The 21,172-nt window shown below is 38.4% G+C and overlaps 1 protein-coding gene across 5 annotated transcripts in view; it reads right to left on the bottom strand.

Moving 5' to 3' along the window:
- The window catches only part of LOC132950287 (zinc finger protein rotund-like), a 162,575-nt gene that overhangs the window by 10,550 nt on the left and 130,853 nt on the right, over positions 1-21,172 (bottom strand). For 4 of the 5 annotated variants that reach the window (XM_061021653.1, XM_061021651.1, XM_061021648.1 and 1 more), the window contains exon 6: positions 2,272-2,349. The exons of the other annotated variant lie outside the window; for it this stretch is intronic. In XM_061021653.1, coding sequence (XP_060877636.1) covers positions 2,272-2,349 — 78 coding nt within the window. The remainder of the gene's footprint in view (positions 1-2,271; positions 2,350-21,172) is intronic. 5 annotated transcript variants of the gene reach the window in all.

The following is a 21,172-nucleotide window of genomic DNA, read 5'->3' as shown; positions in this document are numbered from 1 at the left end:
ACAAAAAGCGAAAAAAAATCAACGGTTCGTAAATAATGCACGATGACAATCGTACTCGGGCACACCAACACACACCGGTTTGTCCGGCTGCGCTAAAAAAAAAAAAAATAATATAATAATAATAATAATTTTTCGTCCCCATACCACTATAATAGCGACCATCACCGATTATGTAACACGAAACCACGATTCATAGTGTATATTATTTATTTGGTCGCCCATCGTTAAAATTTTTTTTTTAAAAAACCGAACTAAACCGGATAGAGCTACGTCGAGACACGTCGTAGGTGTCGACCGCAATCTCCGATTATTATTTTGTACGTATTGTTTTATTATTATCATTATTCTCGATATCTATATACGATATTATGTATTATTTCTATCAACCGAGTGCACCGTTGCAAAACATCATACCATAATAATATAATGACGCGACTGTATTATAATAATATACATAAATCAGTTTAGGCATAATACACTGTATCATAATATTATAAATAGGTGAGGCGTGGCGTTCGCATTTTTTTTTTTTGTTGTTTTCAATTGAAATTAAAACATTAATTCTCGTACGATATAATAATACACTATATTATAATACTCTTATCACTTTTTCTCCCGGGTGCAATTCTCGGCGATAACCGGCGGCGTCGGCTAATTGAAACATGTTGCAAACGATGTTACAGGTGTCTGGTTGACAGGTAAAAAGACGCTCTTCGGCGGCGGCGAATCGCGTAAAAACGGATTCCGAGGATTATCACGAACGTCGTCCGTCGCCGATTTAATTTGTACGCTTTTATTTTCGAAATTAAACGCATTTTATTCCATATTATTATAATATAGTGTTGTAGTCTGCGGACGTAACGAAAATAGCCGAAACACGTGAAACTCGTTTTCGCGCAACGACCGTGCAATAATAGTAATAGTAAATTTAAATTATGGTCATAAGAATTTCGTCGACGGACACTACAACTATAAGGTATACAGTGTAATAATATGTAAGCATAGGTATAGTGTTTTGCTCGGCGTGTAGACACGTCAGGGGAAATTGATTTTTATTCGAAACGTAAGGAAAAAAAAATGTAAAACAATTGGTTCACGCGCTACATGTATAATACTCGCTGCAGTCTGTTCAAAAGAAAACATAATATTCTCGCGAGTCTCACACACACACACACAAATACACTATCTATTAGTAATTAATTTAATTTACCGATAAAACGCAACAACGGAGGCGTACGCGTGCAGCATAATAAAATATACATTATATTATTGTATGCATAATAGGTGTAAAGCTGCAATGATATTATGCACATGCGCCAGCTATCATTTACGCGCACCGCACTAATGACATGCAATATATATATATATATAGTCGTAATATATTCTTTTTTTTCCCGACGATAATTATTATTATAAAATATGATGTGTTATCACACAGTCGCAGGTGTATAATTTGTTGAGATTTTTTTTTAATAGACTTATTTTTCTCAGAGTTTGTTTTCAGCGCGATGGGGGTTATCGCAGCTCGCGTGCGTTTAATAAAAACGACGTGCTTAAAAAAGTACCGACGTCCGAAGAGGAAAAATGAAAACCAACCGTATAAGCGAATATCGTAATAATATTATAATGATCCAACTAGAGAACTATTTTCGGCTTTCGTCCGACCAGCGACTTTGGACGTTCAATAACGTGACGGCATCGGATATTATATTATGGTCGATTTTTTCGTAACCATTCGTGAACTGAAATACATATTATAATATTATAATAAAACCGGTCTAATCGTGTTTTATCGCCGCATAGTACACGTTAGGAAGTAATTACTAATTAACGAGTGATGTCTATTATCGTATATAATAATATGTACCCATGTATTATGTTATATACTAAATATAATGTAGGTATATTACATACTATATATTATAATAATATTATATATTATACTGAAACGTTTCAATGCACCCAAACAAAACTCGTTTATATATATTATACGTATTATAATGGCGTACTACATGGTAGTATATCATATTCACAGTCGTAGGTATAGGTACTGTGGTTATATTTTCCGGTGATTCTTAAGATCGGCGTCGAGGGCGGATACGATCGATATTATTTTAAAAAAACACACTACACTACTAAATTATTTTCGGATCATGACTTTTTAAATCGGAAGACGAAACAACAACGATAATTCATATATATCATATATGACGCCTTAATAGGCCTTATATATATATATATATATTTTACTAATAAACAATCGAAACTTACCTCTGGGTTTCCGTGGTCCACACTCGACCATCCGAGACCGTCTCTACCTTTGTTCACGCCCCGCTTCCTACCGCGACCCTGTAACAACAATACGTGCCATGAGCATAACATATACCTAAATATATATCTATACACGGGGTGATCAGTAGTTCGTGTTACAAGAATGGAAGGGGTATTAAACGACTCTTATAGAAATTCCACAACAGTTTTGTAACACGGATTTCTAATCGGTCCCCCAGTGCACCTATGTAATATGTATACAAAATTGAAACCAATTAGCGCAAGTGGATAGCAAAAATGACGATTTCCGACGACGGACAGCCCGAGTTTAGGAAAAACAGTTTTCCGTCGATCATGCATTTCCGGAAGATCCGAGTTTCAGTCGGTGAACAAACTAAATTGACCTAACCGGTTGTCGTACAAAAAAAAAAAATTAATAAATATACTTGTTCTCAAACGCCCCGCTCTAGTTATACACCGATTTCCATACGCGGCGCACATTAGCAAAACAAATTGTGTGTGGCTTTTCTTTCCCGTCCGCTCTTATATATAATTCATAAGCATCGCGTCTCGCGATTGAATTTTATTACCGATAACTGTTGTTTTCCCTCCGCCACCACAATACACCGACGGCCTACACCGGTCGAGCGGAAACACTTGTTTTTTATTTCTTACGATAAAAAAAAAAGCCCCGAGAAGAAAGAATCAAAATACGAGTCACCCCTTTTTTTTTATATATATATATACAGTGCCTATACATAAACGAAAAAAACTTGACCTACACGCGCGCGTGCAGTAATCGAATTCGCGCGCGCACGGTGTACGTATCTTGTTTTTTTTTTCTTTATGAAACGACCGAGCAGAATATATAATAATATAATATAATATAAGTATAATGTACATGACAACAACGACGACTATACGACGACGACGTTTTAGGAACATTAATTCTTCGTCTATTTATACGGTTTTTTTTGGCCGACGGACGGTAATATTTTGGCATCGGCAGCGCGCCGCACCGCCGCCGTGGCTGTGCGCGTATCCCCAAAAATATAAATATAATATATTATTATCATAATATTATATGCCTATACGAAAAAAAATAACATGTCGTTTATTTTTTAATGACCCGCCTCTCCCCAATATCCACCGTTCAATTAAGTCCGACCAATTTGTCGATAATATATAAACGAGTATAATATAGGTAAAGGTTCTGTATAATATAATATGTTGCCGCAGCGTGTGCGTGTGTGCAGCGTATTCCCTGCACGTTCATTACTCCCATCGCGGCGCGAGACCCTCTTTTCGGATTATTGCACAATCGGCGGCGGTTGCGTGCAACATACACACACACACATAATGCAAGTAAAAAATGGAACCTAACCAAAGGGGGTATATACACAGCGCGCACACACACACACACACACACACACACACAATCGGGTTTTTTGTGTTTCATTAACCCGCCACCGCCGCCGCCACCCTCTCTGGCGATCGAGCCAAAGCGCGCGCGCGAGACGCTCGCCACCGAAAAAAAAAAAGGGTGGAAAAAATAGCCCGGAGGACTCTATATGCACTGCTGTGGCCGTCACCCTTTTTTGTCCGTTAGAAAAATCGCCCCTGGAGAGAGAGGGACCCGTTGCCGAGAAGAGGACGTCGACCGCGAGACGACCGAGGTGTTTGGTCACTCCTCGTCATATCGCAACGTGTGCGTAACGAGCTGGGGGTGAAATGGAAAACTACTACAGCTACTCCTCGCGAGCCGCCTATACGTACATACAACGAGTTTTTTTAGGTTACATTAATCGATAAATAGTTTAACATAATAATAATTGGAAAACATTATGCAAAGTATATTATTATATTTTATTCGTTTGATATAACGATTTTATCGATTGCGCGGTCGCGCAGCAAAAGACAAACCGTTGACGAGCCAAGATGAAACCGCCAATGTCAATACGATTCCGTTGACAGTGGTATTGTAATTTATTGGAGGGTGGAGTGGAATAACCACGAATTATGCAACAGAGCGCTTATTATATAATTAGTTGTTTGGCGTATAAACTCAGTTATATTATATGCGTTTCGACTGCTACCGCTGGTGCAGCGGAGGAATCAAAAAAAATAAATAAAGATTCGCAAGCACAACGTTAAACACAAATATTTATTCAAGTCGTCATAATAACATAATTATTGTTGTTATTATATTTTCGATAGAGTCCGTTCGACGAGACGATTGGTTTTTTTCACACCAATTGCGTGTACTATATTTCGACGAGTGCCTATGTAAAAATATACAACACGGTTCGCTTAAGCTCGTCCGGTACAGGTGTCTATTATATAACTGCAGAGACACGGCGACGACGATCGTTGATGAAGGCGGGACGACGATAAAACAAATATTTGCGGTGGACAAACAACATAGTATTATTGAAAACTCGCGCGCGCGCGCGCGTGGACGACAGCGACACTTGTCAGGTGTGTCGCGCACACGTGTAGGCATATATAGGTATCATGCGCATATTGCACGGGTATAGGTTAGGTTACGGACAGGAAAATCGTCGACGCGTTTTGTCGACTATTTGTTTTAGGGGGGAAACACGTCGGAGGAGGATGTCACGTCACACGTATATGTATAATATTATGCGCGCATCACGTGTACAATAATTATTATAATATTATTATTATTATTATTATACCGCGACCGGAGGAGAACCTGACGAAGCTCGTGATGTGCGAGGAGCGACGAGGAGGCGGCCGTGACTGATTCGTCTTGGCAGCGACGACGTGCGTGTACAATTTAACAAACTCGAAGAATGCACATTTTACAAGCTAAATCGGCGGCAGGAGCATTTCACTGCCGTGCAGGATTTACGGTGTGACCCGTTGAACCTCGTCGGTTATATTACACACGACACACAATATTATAATATTAATATGATAATATACGCCGCAGCAGAAGTCGTCACATATGGTCTGGTCTGTCTGTCTCTCTCCCCCTCAGCGTTTCCCCCGCGATCAGTCGACGGAACTAATTTCGAAAATTTGCCACCGTGTTTCCCGTGCGAGCGGGGGACGACGGCGAATTTCCGACTCTCGCGCGCATCGTGCGACGGCGACAAACGATAGATCCGGCTGCTGCTGCGCAATAAATCCCGGGTATATGAGTGCCGGTTGATGGGGGCAATATAATATCATACTCGACATCCGACGCTGCACCGCCCCGAACCTCGCACCCCCTCGCGAAGGCGGCATCTTTCTCACGTGGAAGCCGCGTCTGCGGATACATATTTTACATTACTATACGCACATAACACTCGCGCGAGCTCAAATCGTGACGATAAAATATTTCACTGCGCATCGAATTAAATACGTCCGCGCGTTTTGAAGTCTGAGTATTTTTTAGGTTTTTTTTTTTGAGGGTCGAATATATTATGTAGGTACGCCGTGCCGGTCTGGGGGAAGCCCACGCCGCCCACGTTCGGAACCGCATCGATCATCGTCGCCCCGCGCGAGCAAAGTGAACGCGCGTCCATTTGACGTAAAAAGAAAACCGGTTGCCGCATAAGCCTTCCGAAAAATAAGTATACACCAATACAATAATATCATACGCATAATCGAACACATAACGAGTATTATAATGTGTGTGTGTGTGTGTGTGTGTGTGTGTGTGTGCGCGTATTGATATTGAAGACCTATATAAACGAGTTTTTTTATACACCGTATAATATATATTCTGTTAATTTCTATACCAACAGTTATTATGGCAGATATGTACCGGTTTTATTGACGATGATAATAAAATAACAACCCGTCGATAAGTACCTATACACGAGTGACACAGTGCTCAGCGAAGAGTATATTATTATGTACCTTAAGCGACGTCTGATGTATAATATTAATAGGCAGACACTCTACCTATCAGTGGATGGTTCGTCGGTATAATAACTATTACAATTATTATTCGTCCGGTAACGAGTGGTCCGAACACCGATCAAAAATATTTCGTCATAATATCAAATCGCAATAGGTACCCAAACTGTTTATGATCAGTATAGGTATATCTAGTATAGTATGATAAACTGCAGGTAAATAACTATGAATTATACAATTATTATCGAATCCGGTTTTCATTCGTGAAATACATCTGCGTTTACTAAAATATCCGGATAAACTTCTGACGAACGTCTTACCCACATTTTACCCACACGTACGTGTGACTCCACTCACCTTTCAACTAGGTACCTATGTATAATAGGTAATAATATATTACGCGGTAGTTGGTAGGTACTAAAAAGTCTCTGCCGACAACGGCGGCGGCCGTTATGATAATAATAATAATATATTATATGGACGAACGACTGTCGCCGCTTTATGTACATATTACCGTACTATAGATAGGTAGGTAGGTAGGCAGGTATATATATATATATTGAGGTGTCGCCCGGCAGATGTATATAATATATGTACTTCCCAGTTACCATTCATTTGGCGCGAGCGCGCGTGCGTTAGTCTGTCTAATAACTTTTAGGTGGGCGACTATAGCCTAATTTGCATATATACACATATTATCATTATTATTATTATTATATACGTAGGTACGTATATACTCACACAGACACACGCAAACAAGCACACACCCGCACGCACACATACCTATAACATAGCGGGCCTCTTGTGTTGCGTGCAACAGTTTTAACATGTTTCAAAACATTTATGCGCGGCCACGAGACCGTCGTGTGCACTGTCATTGTTAGCCCATATGGTTGGTATATATATTTTATATTTTATATTTTTTTTTATATTTTGTGCGTGAGAGGAGTCTGTTTTTTTTATGGTCGTATATTACGAACACGTATAATTATCGTTTTCCCTCTCCCGATATCGCCGCCGCCGCCGCCACCACTCGTTCCGACAATCCTTTTTGTCTTCGTTCGTCGTGAATTTATTACCGCACACCGGCAACGGCAGTGGCGCCAAATGATAAAACAACGACCATAATAATGTTAGAGTATAATTTTTTTTTAACTCTTTTCTGGACTACCAGATATTATAATAATATTAACAATACTGTAACAGCGTCGCGTCTGCGCACCGCGAGCCACCGGCGACAATTATTATGCTGTGGGTTTGCATGGTGCCGAAACCGCGGTTTTAGGAATGCGAATAATATTATTATTATTATTGTAATAAGTAAAAACGAAAATTGTCCGAAGATGTCTTCTTTTTAAGGACGCCGTGGCGTAAAAAACGAGGATTACCAACGAGGCGGCGGGAACGCAATAGTTTATACCCGCACGGCCGCACGTGGTCGCTTTACAAGGTTACGACGAATGACAATACTCCATTTCCTGAAACCTATTAAATTCGAAATCGGCTAACGAGACAACAACGACGACGACGACGACGAAAAAACGAACGAGATGAAATATTTATCTGGCCTCCCCCTCCTCCTCCTGTATCCTATTGCGCGTACACAATTACACTGTCTTTATTGTAATATCGTTCGCAAAAGTAGTCCGAGTCGTAACCGCCGCGGAATAGATTATAAAGTTATATTTTTAATTGCTAGTTTCATAACGATAACAATATATAGTAATAATATTTATAACAGATATTGTCGTGAAATGCATTTTACATATTATTATTATATCTATCTATCGCTAGGGCCGGCGTGAAACGCGGTGGCGGCTTTTGGACTTGAAGAGCAAATTATAATGCCCATAATATTGTAACACTATCGTATTGTAGATAGGAAATTAATAACCGTGTGCGCGAGCGCGACGCGTGATAAGACCGCCGGCGGATTTCGTACGAATTTTATCTCTTTCCGCACGTCGCCGACGACGATAACGACGTCTGCTGCAACGAACGGGCGCGCGTTTTTTTTTTTTTTTTTTTATGCAGCGGCCGAACGAAAGTGTGTGCAGAGCTCGAATTTCAGCGCAACACGTCTTGTCGTATCGTTAATCCCAAAAAAAAATTGTGTGGTGCCATTTCGTGTTTCTGACGATTCCGATCCTACACACACACACTTATAGCCAGCACACACTCACACACGTTTCAAGGCTAATGAACTCTTCATTAGTGTGTGTGTGTGTGTCGCGCGTGTGCATACTCGCTATAGTTACAGTCATAATATTATACGCGCTGCTGTCGTTTTCGTCGGCGAGGAAACGCGCAGCACAGACACGCTCGAGGGCGACGATGTGTACGACTATATAAAACGGATTTTTTTTTTTTTTTTCGAGATAATATTTTGTCATATTGCGGTGGTGTTGGGTACTATCTCGAGTGCGCACGTACATAATATAATATTATAAAACGGCAGAGATTATACGAAACGTTTCGGCGGGGCGTTACGCCGCGCGTTTGGAGGTACACTGCAGCGCGCGCTCGGTGTACGACGTTACGATACTGCACCGCGCGTAAGTTGTTACGACAATAATAATATGTAACGGGACGATATCGATAATTATTACTATAATAATATAATGATATTATTATACCATTGGTTAGTTATACCATGCTAGATACTTTAAGCATTATTATTTCACCGGGCCCGGCCGCCGGTGATAACGACGGCTGCGATGACGTTATTATTATCTGTCCGCGGCGGACACCCCGCTGCACGCCGACGACGACGGTTCGACTTGGCAACGCTGCCGCCGCCGCCGCGATTTATATACTTACTTACGCTCAGTGTTCCGACACACACACACACACACACACACACAGAAACGAACACATTATCCTGCGGGTGCTTTATACTTTTTTTTTTTTTTTACCGCATATCAAACACGTTTCGTAAAACGTCAATATTGATTTTTTTTTTTTCGTGAGCGCGTGTGACAGTTGTTAAAACGTTACCTACTATACAAAGGAAGGATGAGTACGGCGTTATTTAGTTGGCACATATTATTATCACGCATACATGCGGTTATGGTTGGTAAGAGTATTCGAACGTGCGGTTCGTCGTATTTCTATTAAAACACAACAGCGAAAACAGCTTCGGTGTGCAGCGGTGATAAGTGGCTCATATTATACTCTGAATTAAGTTTTATCCGACAATATGTGCAAATGACATTTCATGTGTGCGCGAATGTTACAGACGAGTGCAATGTAGGTCGTCGTTTGGTAGTCACAAACAAACAAAAAAAGAACTGTTTTTTTGCAGTTGTCGCACTAAATAAATGCTGGGTGTATAATACGATCATCGTCGTGGTCATTCGCGCCGCACAATGCAGTCACAGACACTCGTGGGGGTGATGGCTTTCTTTAAAAAGTAACCCTGCAATAGACCACAAAATATGGCGTGTGCGCTGTGCACCATTACGACGGTGAATCGGTTGCCAGAATTTCGGACTCGAAATCTTCGAACACACAAGAGTATAATATACTAGAAGGAGTCAAAGGTGCATCACCAATAACGGTATTTGTGGAGTGTTATTATATTCGTGTGTTTCTACAATGCGAGGTATCGTGAAGTTGAGAGTTTTGGACGTCGGACGACCGATTCCGAGGAACGGGACTAACTACCTGCAGCAAATTCGTCTTAAAAATTTGATAGAAAATAAAGGGCTCCCATACAAACACCCGCACGAAGCATAATAATATACCATACACAATGATAACGGTCGTCGTCGTCGTCGTGATATGTGTATTGGATTTTTCGTAAACCGGCAGACAAGAGGGAAAACTCTCGGACGATTCGACCAACGAAATGTACAAAATAATAATAATAATAAGAAAGAAAAAAGCAAGTATAATTGATTATCTGACATGTTCTGGTCGCATTAGTAACCGTGCCGTGATCTCCGGATTATTCAGGTACGCATATACACACGCATATAGGTTGGTTTTTTTTTAATGTTCCTATAGTACAAAACTCAATAGGCTATTCAGCCGCGGACGAAAGTAATAGAAAGTGGCGGCGATCGGGGAGCCGTGGCGATAATATTATAATCGTTTAAAATATACGGCAAAATGTCATGTACTTAGGCGTTAATTGGCGATCGGTCAAGACGGGGGGGAAATTATTTTTAAAAATATCGCAAAATCAGCCGAGGGGGTAGTGTCTTATGCAGGTTAGATTAGTTAGGCCATCCTAACCGCATACGGTTGCAGCGGATAACCGACTCTCGAGGGTTTATGTCTGACCGTCGATATTTTTCATAATAGGTACCTATATTATAACTAATTATTCGTCATCGTGTGATCGTTACCTTGTACATGGTCTGTTCATCGGCAGCGGCCGCGGCCGCAGCGGCCTGTGGTCCGTTCTGCACGCTGGCCGGCGAGAACCCATAACAGTTCTTGTTGAGTTCGTGCAGGTTCGGATAGTCGGTCCCTAAACAGTTCTCCATTGCGAAATCGTACTTCATGCCGACGGCGTACGGATTACAGCACCGATTGCTATGCGCGGCGGCGCCGGCGTAACGCGCACACGGTCGTGTTCACATAAAATTCAAATGACCGGCGGCGCGCGAGGGATGATCGTGTTCGTATGCGGGTGCGGTTTTTGGGCTTACAATAATTTCAAGATGAAAAAACGCACAGCCCAAACGCGCGTGTAAACACCAGGCCCACGAGTGACGGGCTGTAATGAAAACTGTATCAATTTAATATCCACAAATATTATAGCCGGTGGTGAATATATAAAAAATAAACGCGGGACGGACGCACACGCACACAACACGGGTATCGTTCGGAGGTTATAACTACAACCACGGTCGGAGCGAATAAAAAAATTTACTTAACAATTATTATAAGTAAAAAAAAAAAAAAAAACCAATAAATAAATAAATAAAATTATTTATATTAACACACACTGTTCGCGGAGACGACGACGACGACGACACGACAATATTACTTTGCGGTGTGTGTGTGTGTATATTATGTGTGGAGCGCGCACGCAGACACCGGTCCGTACGTGAGCGGTTCGTTTCGGCGAGTGTGCGGTTTGGGCGGCCGACGACGACGAGAACTCTCCGTCGGTCCCCCACCGCCGCCGACGACCAAACTCGCCCCGCCACCGCGACAGGCGAACGGCGCGCGCGGCGGAGGGTCCCCCCGCAACCCGCCCGGCCGTCCCGCCGTGTCTACACGAGCTCGGGTAAAAAATATATATGAAAAAAAAAAAAAGAATAAAAAAACCGGCGGCGATGATGGTAGGGTGTCACAATGAGCAGCGAGCCGGACCCCCCGCCGCCTCCTCGTCGTCCGACGCGACGCCGCCGCCCGTAGTTTGGGATCCATTAAAAAAATCCCATACAAGAGGTGGCGGGGGTAACGGCGAGCGGCGAGTGGCGGTGGCGGTGGCGGTAGTGGCAGTGGTGGCGGTGGCGGCGGACGAGGCGGAAGATCGGGCGGAGGAGGGCCGGTGGGCTTTTTATTTTTTCGTCCGCGCGCGTTGTTAAAAAATAGAACTGCCGGCCGGCCGGCCAGCCAGCCGCGTACGTGTGCGTGTGTGTGCACCGGCAACTCAGGCGGCGGCGGCAGCTGAAACGATCGGTAAAAGAAGGAAAAAAAATAATATTATACTCTACACACGCACACCACAACTCACACTCGCATTATATTATTATTATTATTATACGCGCGCGACCGTGTAAGTACGTATGTGTGTGCGTGTGTGCGTGTGTTTATTTGCCAACATAAATTCATTCATAACTTTTTTTTCCTACCGATACATTACTATAATATGTACTACGACTCGCTAAACGTCGTGTGTATATATACGCGCGATCGCTAAGTCTTTTTTTTTCGCTGTCGGCTTTTTTCCCCCCCGCCTACTCTTCCGCGGCGTTTCCTCCTCCGTAATATTATTATTGTTATTGTTATTATTATAATAACAATCTACCGCGAACAGGTCGTGCGCGCGATGACACCCGACCGCGGACCCGGCACACATGACCGTCGTCGTAATTCTCTAACAAAACGTTATCGTTGTTTTTCGTTTACTCGCAACGTTATTATTATTGTACGGTGTTTTGGAATCGCATAATAATAAATAATAATATTATCAAATTATTATTATTAATATTATTTTACACTGTGCAGCGATAGCGACCGCGTCAAGAGAATCCTCTGCGCCCGCACTCGGTCATCGGGAGGACAACGCTAAACTCGCGCATTCGTCGTCGTCGTCGTCGTCGTCGACTCGAAGTCATTTTTACGTGTGTAATAACACAATGTTGTGTTACAACACAACACTGTTATAACGCGTTACGTACTTATATAAAATATATCATATTATTGCAATAATGTCGAAAAAATACCGACGAAACAGCACGGATAGTATGTCTGTTATCGCGCCGTGGCCGGTGTTATTTATCGCGGAAAAAACTTTCGAGCATTATTATTTGAATAATATTTCTGTCCGTTCGAAGTAAAAAAAAAATATATACATATAACGTGCCGCCGCTTGGCGCACTCGAGAGCAGTTTTCGACAATAATATTGTTGTCCTGCGAACGGACGTGTGTCGATAACGCCGCCGTGGCGCTGCACGAGAACTAGAACAATGCACTTGTCTCTTATTTTGTAATATTATAATTTATTTCCAAGACGTACCTACGGAAACGGACGGAAAACGCGCGGCGGACGAGTTCCACGAAACGCACAATAAATATCTGCACGCCAAATATATTATAATAATAATATTATACGTTTTGCATTGTCGCCGCGTTGGCCAATTCTGATTAAATTTGAATTAATCGACAGTTTTAAAATATTGTTTTTACTATACTCTTTCGCACCGGACAACTGTTATACCATTTCATACGTAATACAACTGCAGCAGTGTCGCACACATAGCCATAATACGAATTCCCATTGGTGCGTGGACACGGTCGTGGAGGAAATCGGGATGTTAAACCGTATTATAGTGTGTGTTTGTATAAAAAAAAAGTATTGAAATGATGGAGTGTCTAATTATCTATTTAAACCTATTAAAAAAAAGCTTACGGCGGGGGAGGGGGATTTGATTGATTAAAACATAATTATATTATATACCAATAACATTTAACTCTAATATAATATGTTAGTGCCTATATTAAATAGTATATACTCATCAATCTACCTATGGCATAATATTATACAATTAACCATATAATATTATGTGTCTGTGCATATAGCTCCTTATTGCAAATATAACATCATCTTCTCCAATTAATTGAATCAAAATCACCACTCCGTTTGACTTTGCCGTTACATTGAGTTATACACTATATATACCAGGCTACCTAGTACCAATATAATTCCAATTAGATGATTATATTATACCGATATAGATTTTCGAATAGGTACTCAACCGCCGTATTCATAAAATGTTAATATATATTGGAGGTAGACCACTTCAAACCAATCAGAAAAAATTTAATTCCTAATCTATAACGAGTATAACAATATTATAATAAACGTATATTATAATAAAATAATAACAGTCAAACGAATTAATTGATTCATGCGCAATCGAAATGTCAATTAAGTAATTTAAGTGCCATCATAATACAATATATTATATTAAGTAGGTACTAGGTAGGTGGGTATCTCATACACGAATGTGCACGGGATATCATATTTTATGGAAATCGTAAATTGTTTCGGGCCAGGTATTATATAGGCCGATGATAAGTAAATCAAAAAAGGTTCATTCGATTTACATAAAACATAATATAACAATAATGTTAACATGTGTCGTCGTCGTGCGGCTCTTAAACTGCTGTTTATACCGTCTTGGCATCGTAAAAGCTAAAATTCAATGTCGATGTGTAGAAGTTGAATTTAGATAAATGGTCGAGTAGCCGCATTAGTCGAATAAAAATATGTAAAATCATACACCACTTATGCGCTGCAGCTTACGCAGTGAGATATAATATGTATTATATTATAATATATTATTAATGTAAATATCCTATCATTGTTTAAAAAATATATTATAGTTGTATATGTATAATCAATGATCATAATATATGAATATCCTATATGTGACTATATACACCCAAGTGCCATATATGAACCGAACTGCGATATAATAATATTATGCATTGCAACGCCGCAGCGTTCATATTATAATTAATTTAAACAATTTTTAAATAATTATAATAATATATAGCCGCTTTCGTTATACGCTACAATGAACAGAAAACGTGTTTCATAAGTAAACAATCGCGAGTACCCACTTAATAAGTATATTATTATTATTGCATTAATTATCAAAGCTACCTACAATTTACAACTGCATTACAGTGATTTAAAATAGGTATACCTATATATTCAAATAGAATCACTGAATCCTTGACCTTTCCTCTATTCGATCGCCATTAAAAAAATTACCATGTACATACCCTATACATATAGGTTCTGCAGTATTATCATTAGTATCATATGCGATGGGTCGGACGACTAACTACGGTCCATAACATATTTTTCGATTTTCCGAAGTCCACGAGTGTTTATTACGAGTCTAAAACCTTTTGTAAAATAAAAATATTTTCCTAATATTATGCGCTCTGCGTGCAGAAGGATTACTGTTCAATGATTTATCATTATCGCACTTTTTTTTTTTATTACATTTGGGCAGAAAACTCGTATGTCAAATAAGAAAGCCTTAGGAGTCGCCCTGAAATCTGAAACACCAGAACTAAGTTATGTATAATATATGTATGTATATATATTGCGTATATATTATTAGCCTTGATACGCCCAAGGACATTTCCGCTTCAGGATTCCATAAAATATACAATAATATAACAAATAATGTATATAATGTCTATTATGTATGAACTCCATAATGGTAACAAAACCGAAAAAAATCATTCGATATTTCTCTATAGATCGCGTATTGGTCATGGTCTTTATTCTTTTATATACGCGGCGTGTGTGGGTTCATATACTACACGTTATATATTTATTATAAATTAACGATTATGTAACATTGTAACGCATATAAGAACCATTTTTTTATTGCAATTTAAGGGATGTTTTGGCTTATTAGTAGCTTTGTCTAGGAAAACGAGAACGTTAAACCAGCGGGCGTTCATTATTCGATTATACTAAACGTGTACGAAAAAAAAAAATAAATAAAAAAAAAAACACAGTTCAAATTGTAACACACTAGGAGAAGTGTATAAATAATAAGGGAGCGATTCTGAAGGAAAAAAATCGTAAGCGAATTACGACAAGTTAGAGTAAACACACTTTGTTGATCGTTTAATAAAAAAATACGAGGGTCGTTATTATATAGGTATATCGCGTATATATCTATATATAAACATTATGTGAAGTCGGCTATTATTTCTATATCACTTCTATAGAATATATATATATAGACAAAAATATAGGGTTCGATTGTTTTACGACACCAACTCACGGAAACAAAAACTAAAAAAAAAAAAAATCACATAATATATACTTTGACGAAAGAATAACATAATAAACCAACAGTTTTAATCTTTATCGAGACCTAACCGCGAGAGGACACACCGTTTTCGTAAACGTGTTATAATAATGATATTGTAATACGATTAATACACTTCTGCGGACCATATAATATTATTTTAATATAATAAAAGATCAATACCTCCTCGCGCGAGTTTTAACGAACAACGGTCGTCGCCGTCGTCATATTGTTGTCAGCTCGGACTTTTATTATAACTATATGTGCCCGACTACAACTGCAGCAGTACTACGTCTGTATATAATAATTGCCCGCATGCTTGCCCGGTCACCCCTCTTGTGAAAAGCGTTTTTTTTTTTTTTTTCTCGCCGTGGGGAGCAAAAGAATCGAATGATTTGCATAATATGCGCGCACAAGAGCGAGGCGAACACTGCAGCAGTAGTGCCAAATTAAATCTGGAACGCTCGGCAAGCATTAAAATAAATAAATAATAACACTGCGAATTAGAAAACATTACTGCCTATATACCTACGCGTGCCTTACAGTCAAATAATTTACGCCCAAATCGCGTTTTTCGGTGGTGCTATAAAACATACCGTAAGCGATTTTGCGTGTTTACAGTCGTATTATAGGTATACTGCGCGAGTTACATCACACACACACACACACACACACACACAATATTATTATATTAATATAAGCGGCGCGCAACGGACTTGAAGTAGTTATAGTTTCCCCCGGACCAATAACCAAACCAGAATAATATGATACTACCACACGGTGGCAGTTGTAACCGCGGTGGTGTTACGGGTACAGTATAATATTATTATTGCGTTTGTATAATATTATGTAGATGGTTGAATGTTGATCGAATTCGAAATTCACGAGTGACACGACCGGTACGCGGCATGGGCGGCGGACTGTGCAACGCCACCGTTGGTCTTTTTTTCTTCTTTTATACATCATTATAATTTATCGACGTCACTGCCGCCGAGATGGAGAGCATTACGATGTTGTTTTTTAGTTTTTTTTTTTTCACTCAGAACGGCATGTATATATAATTGTATATGTAGGTGAGCAGTCGCAAACGTCTTCTCGCCCGAAAACAAATATAAACTGCAGCGGAGAAATGTGTATACGTAACAACTCCGGCAAAAAAAAAAACCGATCGTAAAGACTTGCACTCAGTCAACAGGAGGTATATATAATTAACAAACTTAAAAAAAAAGACAGAATATTAATGACAAAACTCAACTCCCGACGGATATATTTTCTCGAGTTTTAGGTAGACGATATTATTATTACTATTATTATTATACGCTTCAAACGATCGTCGTAAATTTTGGAAAAAATAAAATAGCTATAGAAAACCGATTTCGTTTTTATACGGCAGTTTTCGTGTATTGTCATGTTCGAAGTTTACGTATATCGGTATTATATTATGGTAAATATATTGTGATCGATCGCTAGAACAATATAATATATAATATATATTTGTTACTATTGTACATAACAATAATATCAAAACATCTCTCGTCACGCGTTTCGAGAAGCCATCCCTGAAATATTATAATCGACAGTTTCCAATAAAAAAACATATTTTCGGGACTTCGATTGAATTGGCCAACGAAGAAGATACATTTCTATCGATACCTATTTCCAAGTAAAAACTCCAACGAAGAGTGCAACGACTATAATAACGGACAATCCAATACCCATATCGTTATTACGGAGGGGAGGTCTCACACGAATTTCAAATAATATCAACGCAAGTATAGACGAGACATATAATAATATATTATGTAGTTTACCGGCGAACCATGTCGAAAAAAAAATATAATTATTTACAAAAATACAACGTTATATACTTAAATGTTATTATTATAATTCAAGTAATACATACCAGTTTTTGATTATATATACATGTAATATCATACATGTTGGGTTAGGTTAGGGATACAGATCCATTAGATTGTATGATATAAGCTATAAGGTCGTATAAAACAAATAATATTATAGGTACCTATATATATTATAATATAGTAATAAATATTGTAATAATATTGAAGACAAAACGATGCCTTTACATAATATTATCATTGAGTATACCTATATATTATATACTCAATGATATCATGCATAATATATACCTATGTATATATATATAAATGAAAAACGAACCGTTTACCCTGAAAACTGCAAAGTGAAATGTTTTAGTGTTGTATTATATAATATAATATTATAATAATTTAGTTGGATAAAGTCATAATATCTGAATAATATCATGATATCATATACACGAAATAATATATTATTAAATTATGCTGATAATATAATTTATTATTAAAATAATAACAATATAATGACATATTGTTTACGGAGATAACATATATACACACACACACACATACACACACACACACACACCCCACAGACCCGTTATTATATTATATACACAACACAAAGTAATATATACTATACACTTGGCGTGTAAAAGAAAAAAATCTATTAAAAAAATTAATATCTATATCATTTTAATTGATGTACGTGCACACTGCGAGTGCGCACATGAAAAAACACCACCACACACACACACACACACACACACACACCAACGATTAATGTAATAATATTATTGTAACATATTATGTTTGTATAGGTCGTAAATCGCGTTGCGCTGCACTGGTCGCTATAATACACGCGCACGCGGTCGGTGGGTGTAATTACGTTAATATGGAATATTACAAACCAGTATATAATGTTATAATGTAATGTGTTTGTGTGTACAGCGGAGAAAAAAGAGGCGATTTTTTTTTTTTTTACAAATTTTTTACCGTAGGTATACAGCTTAAATATGATGTGTATATTGTTCAGTGGGCGTCAAATCGCGCGCGTCCGCAAAGTGGGGTGTAAGTCGCGTGTCTGTTATATAAAAAAAAAAAAAAAAGAGAAATAAAAAAGTCGAGTAAACGATTTAATAGTTTGTTCCTCAGTAAAAATATATATAAAAAAAAAAAAACACAGAAGGAAAAAAATACATATTTTTTTCCACCAACGACGAAAAAAAATGTTCCCAAAGTACCTCTTCTACTCCTGCACACCGTCGAGGGGTAATTTAATGAATGACACATTTTTCCCGTCGCTCGTGTTGTTGTGGCGCGCGCGTATACGGCGACCAGAGTTGTTTTCATTTCTTTTATTATTTTTTGTCTTTGCTTTTTTTTTCCCTCGTTCGAACGTTCGTAGTGTTGTCTTCTCTGCCCCACCTTCGACGCCACATCGTCGTCGTTGGTATAAAAAAAAATTTATATCGTAAACCCATTGAGTTTAATTCGCGTGCCCGCGAGTAGGGCAGTATACATTTACCGATTGATATATTTCGTTATTGTTATTGCTATATATATATATACCTATAATCTATACGCAGCGAGGTTTAGTGCATATACATTATTATTCCATCGGAATCAATGGCTAAAGGGGTCGCGTGGCCGGATCGATGATCTATATTTTTTAATGATTGTTTGTGTATATATATACACGTACACACTCGTCGATTATTGTTATCGTGATTTCTTTTATTTCATTATTGAATGAAATCATTTACAATGGCTGCCGAACCGACAATTATTACTATTCAAGGTGGGATATTTATACATTGTACCTTTATAGATTCATTTTTTTTTTTTTTTTGCAGTTTAGTTAAACGTAAATACATCGCAGGGTAAATGTCAAAATGTCAAGAGTATAAAAATCCATCAATGAACACCGTTCACGGTAGAAATCTGAAGTTTATAATAATATATTTGCAATTTGCGGTAACAAACAAACTACGATTGGAATTACTTTTCCACGAACACATAATATTATATGATGTTGTATTCCTAATATTGGTGCTTAAAATCTTGCCGTTTATAAAAATGAGGTAATTTTCATATTTATAACGATCGTTATTAAAGGGATGCGCGTTGTCTCCATCTTACTAACGCATAACATGTCAAAATGTACGTTCAGCAGTTCAAATTTGTGTGGTTTAGTGGTTAGCTTTAATATTGGGTACATACTGAATTTACTTATTAATATTGCAAACAGATAAGAACATATTACTTGTGTTCTGTCGTTGTGATATTTTAATTGTTAAGTGAGTTCTGACTTATGAACACTCATAAATATCAATAAATTATACTCTATACAGTTTAAACACTCATAACTCGCTTAAAAATTAAATATAGTACAAAACCAACACGAGAACACTGATAATGTACTTACTTTTAAGTAGTTAAGTAATTGGAAACCAAATTGGAACTGTTGAAAGAACATTTTGGTATATGTCATGCGCGTAAGTATGAGGACGAAACTTTTGGGTATGAAGTCCTGCGAAATATGAATGTTGCACAGCATATTATAATACTGTTATTTTGATTGAAAAAATATTACGCATCCCTACGAGTTACGACCTACCAACATTTTTGGAGACAATTTTTAACGTCAGTTTTTGTTATAGAACAAATATAAAGATACAAATACATATTATATTTCTATTAAACCGACGAGTGTGTCCAATATTAACAATGACTGTCATGAAAACCTCGGGGGACAGTCATATATAAGATGTATAGGTATTGCGTGCGTTGACCATCGAAGAATAGCCCCGTCGAGCATAATAGTCACTGCTGCAGGTATTTCTGTTCACGAACATAATATATAATGTATGTACATATATGTGTTTATGCGAAGGGTAGGTATTATAGTTCATTATATTGCTGTAGGTATTATATTATTATACTCTTTTTTTTTTAAAAAAAAAACACCTCGGCGGCTGCAGTGGCAATACAGCAACGCGACGACCGGAACGTGTTTCACACATTTATATATTTATATACCCGTATAGCGACGAGGTAGTTTTTTCCGTCTGTATTTTGGCGTAAAAAAAGAACTAGCTGCTTGCGTTTTTGTGTATATATATCTACTGACGAATTTTTAGCCCTCGCGAACGACGACGAAGGGTGGAAACCAGATGGTTGGTCGCGAGGCAAAAGACCGACGGTGGCTGCACCCTCTCGAAGACGAGAATTACTACGCAGAGATGGTAAAAAAGAAGTTGCGGGGGTTGAGAAAAAAAGAAATATATATAATATATATATATACACAAGCCGTTCATTTGCATTCCCCCATTTCTTTCTTTTTTTTTTTCGCTAAAAATAAGACTCCGGCAATGGCCCTGCAGTGCACGGAACGCTCGGGAAACAAATGGCTACCGCGTGAAAATTAATGTTCATAAAAAAAAATATAAAAAATAACGAACACCCTCGAGTAAATTAGACTCTGGAAACTCGCGTTCAGATACGATGCACTTGATGGAACGATGCATTATTCGAATATGAACAGTTTTTTTTTTTAGTTTTATATACCATAAACGCGTGTCACTATGGACTACTGTACCTACGTATAGAAAACATGAATAACGAACTATATTATAATCAATGCGATCGGAGAATTTATA

The sequence above is a fragment of the Metopolophium dirhodum genome, chromosome 8 (assembly GCF_019925205.1).
Source record: "Metopolophium dirhodum isolate CAU chromosome 8, ASM1992520v1, whole genome shotgun sequence".
Classification (NCBI taxonomy): Eukaryota; Metazoa; Arthropoda; class Insecta; order Hemiptera; family Aphididae; genus Metopolophium; species Metopolophium dirhodum.
This window is presented reverse-complemented; position numbering and strand designations above follow the sequence as displayed.